General features: G+C 35.3%; 1 protein-coding gene across 1 annotated transcript in view; it reads right to left on the reverse strand.

The window, feature by feature from the left end:
* Window positions 1–5,918: 5,918 nt before the first annotated feature.
* Window positions 5,919–9,013, reverse strand: part of LOC102755501 (sulfotransferase family cytosolic 1B member 1) — a 24,193-nt gene continuing 21,098 nt past the window's right edge. Inside the window, exon 7 of the mRNA XM_006773096.2 lies at window positions 5,919–8,064. Within this exon, the coding sequence (XP_006773159.1) occupies window positions 7,952–8,064 (113 nt within the window). The 3' untranslated portion in view covers window positions 5,919–7,951. The remainder of the gene's footprint in view (window positions 8,065–9,013) is intronic.

The following is a 9,013-nucleotide window of genomic DNA, read 5'->3' on the forward strand; positions in this document are numbered from 1 at the left end:
TTATCAAGGGTATGTATCTAGGTTGTAGGCTTCATCCCGACCCTGGTCAGGGAGGGTGCGGGAGACAACCAATCAATGTGTCTCTCTCACATCTATGTTTCTCTCTCTTCTCTCCCTCCCTCTTTCACTCTATTTGTGGAGTATAATGAACGATGTAAACTGATGAACAAAAATAGAAACATAGAGACAAACCTCAGAGGGAAGGCAGGAGAGAGTGGGGGCAATAGAAAAAATATCCTTGGGTGAGTCTTAAACAAACAAACAAACAAAAAACCAAACAAATAAATAAATAAAAATAAAATTTAAAGAAGACATTATTTAAAACGATACCAGATAGATAAAATATAGAATTCTGACAAAAAAATTATGTAATATTTTCACACTGATAAAATTGTTTAAAGTAAAAAATTAGAGAAATCCCCAATAAAACAGTGTGTTGTACACATGTCACTTCTTGACCAATATTTTAAATGTAATCCCAAAACAGTTCATAGAATTTTTTATAAATGGAAATTGACAAGCTAAAATGTATATGGAAATGCAAAAGGCCAATAATTAATAAAGAAACCTTGAAGAAAAGTGTAACTGGAGATGATATACTATCAGGTTCTCAGTTATATTTTAAGCTATATTAATTAAAGCAGTACAGTGCTGATGCATGAATAGAAAAATAGACCTAAAGAATAAAACAGACGTCAGAAAGAAACCCACATATATGGGTTTCTTTCACGTCTATGAACAACTGATTTATAACAGAGCTGGCTACAGCAGAGTGAGGAAAGGACTTGTTTTTATAAATTGTACAGGTTCAACTGGGTATCTCTATGGGGGCACATGGGAGGGGAAGAATAGTATTGCCCTGTTTCTTAAGAAATGGATTTGGTTACCCAGATATGTTTACTTGGGAAGATTTATCAGGATACTTAAGGTTTGTACACTAGTCTGTGTGTGTGCTATACTTAAAAAAATAGTAAAAGTGCATTAGTAAAAGAAAATTCAGGTATTGGGATAGAAGTTTTGTACTACTCAAATACTATACCTTCACTAACAGGCTGCTTTGGCAGATTTTACTCTATCCGTAATTACTTTATATTCTATCTCTGCCTTTTCCTGCTTTATTCGTTTTGTATTTTGGCTTTGTTGTAGAGACCCAGTGTGCTTCAAGCCTAAGAGCCCAAAATATGTCAATAAGAATTCAGGCAAAACAATGGTAGAATATAGTTGTCCCACATACTAATCTATTTAAAGATTTAGCTTTTAGCCAATGGAAGGTATAATTACCAGGAATTAAGCAAAAAAGTTCTCAATGAAATTAAACCTACACTAGTTCTTTAAGCTAACAAATAGTTCACAAACTGTACTGGAAAAGTTACCCACTTCTTTTATTTTAAAACAGTGCATGTTTGGACAAAGGCCCAGAGTTGAGCTCTATAATTCCTTGGACTTTCTTCCTTTTTTAAATTAAGTTTTATTTGATTAATGTTTTTTGCATTTCTAAAGATAAATTCAAATATAATAGAAGTGTCTTGATATTCATTATATCTGTTCATTATCTATCTTATCTATCTATCTATCTATCTATCTATCTATCTATCTATCTGTCTATCTATCATCTATCTATCTATCATCAATTCATCCATTCATCTACCTGGAAGTTACTTGTGAAACAAGAATAGTTAACCTTCATCATTTGGAAATAGCACCAGATAATACAGTCATTGAGTTAGCTTTGATGTTTATGTAAAATGCATAATTTGGAGCACCCTGTCTCAGGCTATCTTATCAGAATTTCCAAGGAGAACCACAAGAACCGTATTTTCTTGATATAAGCTTTCAGTAAACTCAGGAAGTTTGGTACTCCTGCTAATAAGACTGGAAGGAGGGGATAGAGACAACACAAGTTGTGAGAAAATATTTTGTTCTATCTCCTTTCCCCCCCATATTTAAAGTTGCATGAGAAGTTTCTCCACAATATTTATGGCAGCTTGTTCTCTCCCTCCCTAAAGGAGAGAACAGGACAGAGTACAGTCAGTCCTCATCTTATAAATATGGTGCATTACACAAACTGTCTTATTAGTCATTTACTTGGACATAATGCATTTTAACAGAGACTGTTTTTTGGAGATATTTCTTTCAAATTAGTAGTTTTTAAGTCAACACTAAAAAATTACATTAACTCATATGAGCTTGAACTATGGTACTGTCATCTTTATTTAAACATGACAAGAAACAACATGACATAGCTTAGAAGGAAAGCAGTAATAAACTTAATCTTCACAGGTTTATAGGCAATGTCCCTTCAACAGTTGGGCTATGAGAGTGGATAGAGCTTAAAACCTTTCCACTGTCATCTTGGACACCATTACCTAATTATGTTTATGGTAATGTTTTAAGAAGTGATCTAATACCTAATATTTGAAAGAAATTATTTATGTATAATTATTTATAGGATCATAGAGCAGTTGAGAATGACATTTTGGAGTTAAACAGGCTTAGATTTAAAGCCTAGCAAAAGTTTGAGTTTCCTCAATGTATGACAGGTTTACTTGTGTTTCTACAAGATTGCCTGGCATCTAATAAATGATCAATGCAAATGTTAATAAGATATAAAATATAATAATTACTCCATATACATTATTTAATTTTATACTATACAATTGATATATACAGTATATTCATATATATGTTAATAAAATTGGAAACTTCTTTGACTCTCAGTAATTTGAAAAATATGTATACATTTTGAAGCCAGCTAAAAACATGGAACAGGAAATTAAAGAGTTCCCAATGGACAAAACTGGAAAAATTTGAGCAAGAAAATACGGTATTACTGAATTATAACAAAAACTATAAAATAAATATCCATGAATCCTTACTAATATAAATAAATAAATTAATAGCAGGAGAAATTTAAAACATCTCCCAAGCAGAATAATTCTAAATAATTTCTACCTTTCAGAAGGCAAACCATTATTCCCTTCTTCTTAAGTTTAGACTATAGACTGTGATTTTCTTCCAAGTGTATGATATGGAAAGAAAAACAAAGAGTAACTTTAATAAACACTACTTCAAGTAGGTGATTAAGGTCAACATCAACAGTGATAAGTCTTATAGTTAGTATATATCCTTGATGTTATGTGATGAGAATGGTATTTTAACTCTATGGTCTTTTTCTCCAAAACACATTATCCTATCATAGCCATGATAAAAATATTATATATCTATACTAATAAAACGGCAAATTGGTCACGATGCCCTCACAGTCATGACCAGATATGCTAATTAGTCATGACCAGTATGCAAATTGACCATCACTCCAATACACAAAATGGCCGCCCTCATGTGGCCACAAGATGGCCTGCAGGGGAGGGCAGTTGTGAGCAATCAGACCAGCAGGGGAGGGCAGTTAGGGGTGATCAGGCCAGTAAGGGAGGGCAGTTGGGGGCGACCGGGTCGGCAGGGAAGGGCAGTTTGGGTAGATTGGGCTGGCAGGGGAACAGTTAAGCGTTGATCAGCCTAGCAGGGGAGTGGTTAGGGGGTGATGAGGCTGGCAGGCAAAAGTGGTTAGGGGAAATCAGGCGGGCAGGCAGGCAAGAGGTTGGGAGCCAGCAGTCGTGGATTGTGAGAGGGATGTCCGAGTGCCCGTTTAGGGATCAGGCCCACAAGGATTGGGCCTAAATGGGCAGTCGGACATTCCTCAAGGGGTCTCAAATTGGACAGGGTGCAGGCTGGGCTGAGGGACTCCCCACCAGTGCACAAATTTCGTGCACTGAGCCTCTAGTATAAAGGACATTCTACAAAATAGCTAACTCGAAAAAATATATATCAAGATTATAGAAAAAAAAACACGCAGAAAAGCTTGAGAAACTTTCACATCTAAGAGAAAACTAAGAAGACAAGATGGTTAAATGTAACATGGTGCCTTGAATGGGACCCTGGGATAGAAAATGACATTATAAAATAATGAAGGAAACCTAAACAATGTCTGGACTGTAGGTAATAGTAACATACAAATATTTGTTTATTAAATGTGATAGATATACCATATTAATATAAAATACTACTAATAGGGGAAATTGGGTGTGGGGTATCCAGGAATCCTCTGTACTATCTTGGGAATAATTATACAAATCTAAAACTGTTCTAGATGGAAGCTTTATTTAAAAAAAAAAAAGAAACAAAAAAGCACAACTGGTATATTTGAAACCAGGGGGTGTGGGGCAAATGCCCATCGCCTCTATTGCCACATCTCCAGTCCATTGGCAGCCTCTGAAGCACCCTTTACCCGAGGGATTCCTTGCAGTATGATCCATAAACCTTTGCATTTAAATGCCACTAAGACTAGACAATAAAAATAGAAGTATTACTGAGATCTAGTAAATGGCAAATCTATTCATTTCTCTTTTTCTTCAAGGTCTGTTCATCTATTAAGATAATAATTTTTTTTGTATAATCTTTTCTTTAAAGGGTCAAGTTGAATGCTAACCAATACACTGACCTTAGAACTCAAGAGCACTTCATATTTTCTCCAATGTGTCTAAAACGTGTTAAGTCAATTGGTTTATAATTATACAAGTTCTGCAAAGGAAAAGCTATGATGTTGGTGATGGATTATTAATATTGTAGAATCCTACATTTTATCTGAATTTACATGATCTTCTTGTCCATAAAATGATAAAATACTAATAAAAATAAATCTGATGTGACTCATGTGATAATATGACTGGCATTCCCAGTAAGTGGAAGTGTCAAATGTAGCATGCTATTATAAATCCCCAAAGTTTTAATGAAAAGTTATTTAAAGCACACAATAAAAAAAACATTATCAGAAATAATGAATTGGAAACAGTATATATTAATTAATAGCACTTTCCAACTTTTGAAATGTTTATCAGGTCAAATATTTGCTTTAAGTAAATATGTAGCATTGGTAATTAAAGATTAGATGATAAATTTTGGTAGTCATTTTGCTATTCTTTTAAAGGTACTACAGCTAAACTTTTAAGATCACCAGACAATTAGAATGATGCTCTACCAACAGAATTCTGACCTGGTCACCAGATTCTCACTACTCTTAAGTAGAGTTTTCCATCTCACTCAGGAGCATCTTTCATGACATGTATTTGAGTGCTTAATAGGGCAGAGAACAAGGAAGTATGGCTATATTTTGACTTCCTTGCTAATAGATTTTGGCATATAAGTTTGAATGCTTTGTGTTTCACACTATCTGATAGAAAAGTTACAGGGAAGGACTCTTATAGCTTTAAATACTTCCAACTCATTGGAAGTTCCCAATACTTATCCAATAACTGTGAGTGATGAAATGACTTGGTCCAAAACTTTTATGAAAACATAGAACAGCAATAAAGTTTAGAATATGTACTATATTCATCAAAGGAACAGAACCAATGGGATATATGTATACATTTACATATAAACATGCATTTGCCTATATACATTTACACATGTTTACACAGAAAGCAAATGCAGTCAGCCAATTTTAGGATATGGAAGAAATATAAACTGATTACTTAATTTTACAGATGAGAAAACTAAAATCTTATTTACTTGGTTTTCTAAAGTTTAAGTATCTCACTAAAGAACAATCCAAGATACTGTTCCTTTGAGAGTCTTTTTGCCTCTTTCCTCTTTACCAATATTGACAAAGATTCATAATAGGTACCTATTACAATAGGTACTCTAAACAAGTTCCAGTACTTATTTTGAATGTCACAATGAAAAGATTTTTTAAGCCATACGTTGGCTTCTTAAAAAATAATTCCTTGAATTGATTAGTGAGGTGCCATGAGAGAGGGAGTAATCACATTGTCGCCACATATTTGCTATTACTGTCCTCACATCAGGTGCCATGGGTTAGAGGGAAATAGAATGAGATTCATCTAAGTGGGTTATTTTTTTTATAGCAATGATTGCTTGGGGGGGGATAATGATAAATTCACTATTTCAGGGAAATTAATTTGGTGGCAGTTCTCTGGATAGTCACAAAAGATATTCAGTACTTTTAAAGCTGTAATTCTAATGGGAGTGCTACTGTGTGGTGCAACCTGAGAAGTGAGTGAACCTGGATGTTGCCATTTGAATCAGAAATTAAAACATGGATAAAAGGCAACGACCTGTAAGAAATATAAGAACAATTTATATTCTACTGTTTTCTCCACTCTATCCACAGTGCCTAGAAAACTACCTGGAGCAGAGCTAAAGATCACTCAATTTTTTTTGAGAAAATCCAGTTACAGAGACATATTTCCACAAAGGACAACTAGGGTAAGTGGAAATTATTTTATCCTGCTAGTGGAGGCAGTTAGTGTAGCCAATCTATTACACAGATTAAAGGCTAGTCCAGAGATATATTTTTTAAAATAGACCATAGCATCAGAAGTCCATACCACATTAGCTTATTATGAATAAAGATAATAAAGCAAATGGATACATGATTGGCTTTACCTCCTTGTTGCCAAGAGTATTCTAGAAAGTTGGAACTGTTCCACAATACTCTTAGCTATTCAAGATTAATTAAAATGTTTTAAGGAACATGCACACACATTTCATTCCCCGAAATAATTTATAATACATAAGATAGATAATAAATGTCAAAACAATTATCTCTAAGAGCATAGCTATACCACTCCTAGGAGCTTTCCATTTGGCATTAGATCAGTCCCCTATGGGGGTTGAAAAAGACAAGTTACAAGCTTGAGAGCTATTCCAGGTGCAGTGGCTGACAGCAGAGATTTGCCTATAAAGAAAAAAATATTGTACCCAAGTTATTGTAGCCATCTCAGGTGTGGCTCAGGGTGTCTGTCATGCGTCAGAACTCCTCCCCAAAACGAATAAGTGCCCACAGCGTTTGAACCAAGCTTGAGTTTGGGAACGTAGGCTTGGCATTTAACTTGGCACATGAAATATGACTTGCAGGCAAAGGTCTTGCTGCATAGAAAGATAAAAAATAATTACTTCCAAGGCAAAGGTGGAACAAATAGATGTTCCTAGGAAACAGTGAAGAGCCCAAACTGAGAGGTATAGTGAGAGATACTGGAAAGAAGGGATGTTTGGTATGGCATAGTGGATATTCAACCTAGAGAACATCCCTTAGACACCAGGAAATTTTATCCTCAGTTATGATCTTTTCTGGGGTATTAAGGGATCCAAACCTGTTCAGACACAAGAGGAAATAAACTGAAGTTCCCAAATGGAGACCAGAGTCCAACAATAGACAATTCTCAGAAGATAAAGAGGCTGATAAGATCTAGGAAGGATTCTCCCCAGAAAACAGATTCCAGCCCCCAGTCAGGGTCTCAGAGTAGATGTCCAGTTCTCAGGAAAGAGTCCAAGGGAGACTGATGACCTTTCACCTTAGTAAACTCAGAAATTAGATACTCAGAAATTAGAAATTTGGGGATGTACTTAGATTAGGGACACACACATTTCTAAAATATAAACTAAATGATGTGGGACATGAAGTATGTTATCAAAATAGAGACACCACAAGGCCATGAGCTATGATCCAGGGAACATATTGAAACCCAGAAAACAGCCGTGGAACTGTGTGTCCAGAATCAAGTTTTCAACAAAGGGAAATAGGGGCAGCGCTAGGAAAGATGGTTTCAGTGTGCAAACATTTCTTGGGCTTTATAAATAGGGAGGGAAACTTCATTTTTAGACCAAATATATGGAGATTGAGTAGGATAGCTATTTTCTTGGCAGTACTAGAAAAAGGCAAGAATAGTCTACAAAAAGGTAATGATTGGTCTTAACTTTATAAAATTTGGAAGCTCAGAGTCAGGAGCAAAACTGGGAACTGATTAATGACACTGGAAAATCAAAGTTTTAAAAGCACAATTGTCCCTTTTAAACCCCATTTGATTATGCACAACTATCCTTGTTTCAACAAATTACAGGTCAATTCTTCTGGATTTTCATTGTATGCTCTTCAAAGTTCTGTGCGGAACTGCAGTGTACTTCCAGACATTTCCTTCCTATAAATGGCATCAAATTTCTCATTTTGGGCCACTGTGAAGTAATTCTTCCAGTCACCTGCAATCCCTAAAAATAAGAAATACAAAAACATGTGAAGGAATGAAATATTTTCATTATGAAGGTACAGCTAGCATATACCAAAAGAAAAGGTTAGAAAAGTTGAAGAAAGACTTTTTTTGTATCTGAATACTTTAAAATGTCATTGCTCTTTTACTGGTTGATTCCTCCCACCTAGAAGGTGACTTATAACTATAGAGTCCAACATTTAAAGACACTTTCTGAGAAGGATTAATTTTCTTGTACAAATTTATGGGATGTACAATGTGGAGTTTCCTGAAAGAAATCCTTTTAGAGTTTATAAATTTCCCAAGTTATCCTATATAATAAAAGGGCAGCAACCAGAATGACCACTCAACCAGTCGCTATGAAGTGCATTGACCACCTCTCAGTCCCTTCCCCACCTCCTGGCCTGCAGGTTCTGATCGCAGCATGGCGAATGGGGAGCCATAGGGAACCGAGTGGTTAGTGTTGACTGGGTGGAAGATGGCCCTGATTGCAGGCTAGGCCTAGGGATGATAACTGTGCATGATTTCATACACTGGGCCTCTAGTGGATTATAACTGGACACCGCTCAGGCATATTTTATTCCATGAGTTACTTTTGGAAACTGTACAAAGAAGTGGTCAACAGCACAACCAAACCATAAAATAGAGAGCTAATAAATATCAGTTCATACTTGTGCATACATGAGAATGCTATGATGCTTATATGATACTTGTTATTTCTGAGTTCAGTAGACTTATATCATATTTGCATTTTAGATGAGAAGAATAGCATCAGACATAACATTCCTGAATTATCTTTACAAAAGTAAACTTTTGTGATATAAATTTATTTAGTTTCTTAAACTTGGATTCTTTTTTTTTAATTGTTTTATTGCTTAAAGTATTACAAAGGGTATTACATATGTGTCCTCCCCCCCTCCCCCCGCCCTTGACAATCCCCTGGCCTCCCC

The sequence above is a fragment of the Myotis davidii genome, unplaced genomic scaffold (assembly GCF_000327345.1).
Source record: "Myotis davidii unplaced genomic scaffold, ASM32734v1 scaffold106, whole genome shotgun sequence".
In the NCBI taxonomy this organism is placed as follows: Eukaryota; Metazoa; Chordata; class Mammalia; order Chiroptera; family Vespertilionidae; genus Myotis; species Myotis davidii.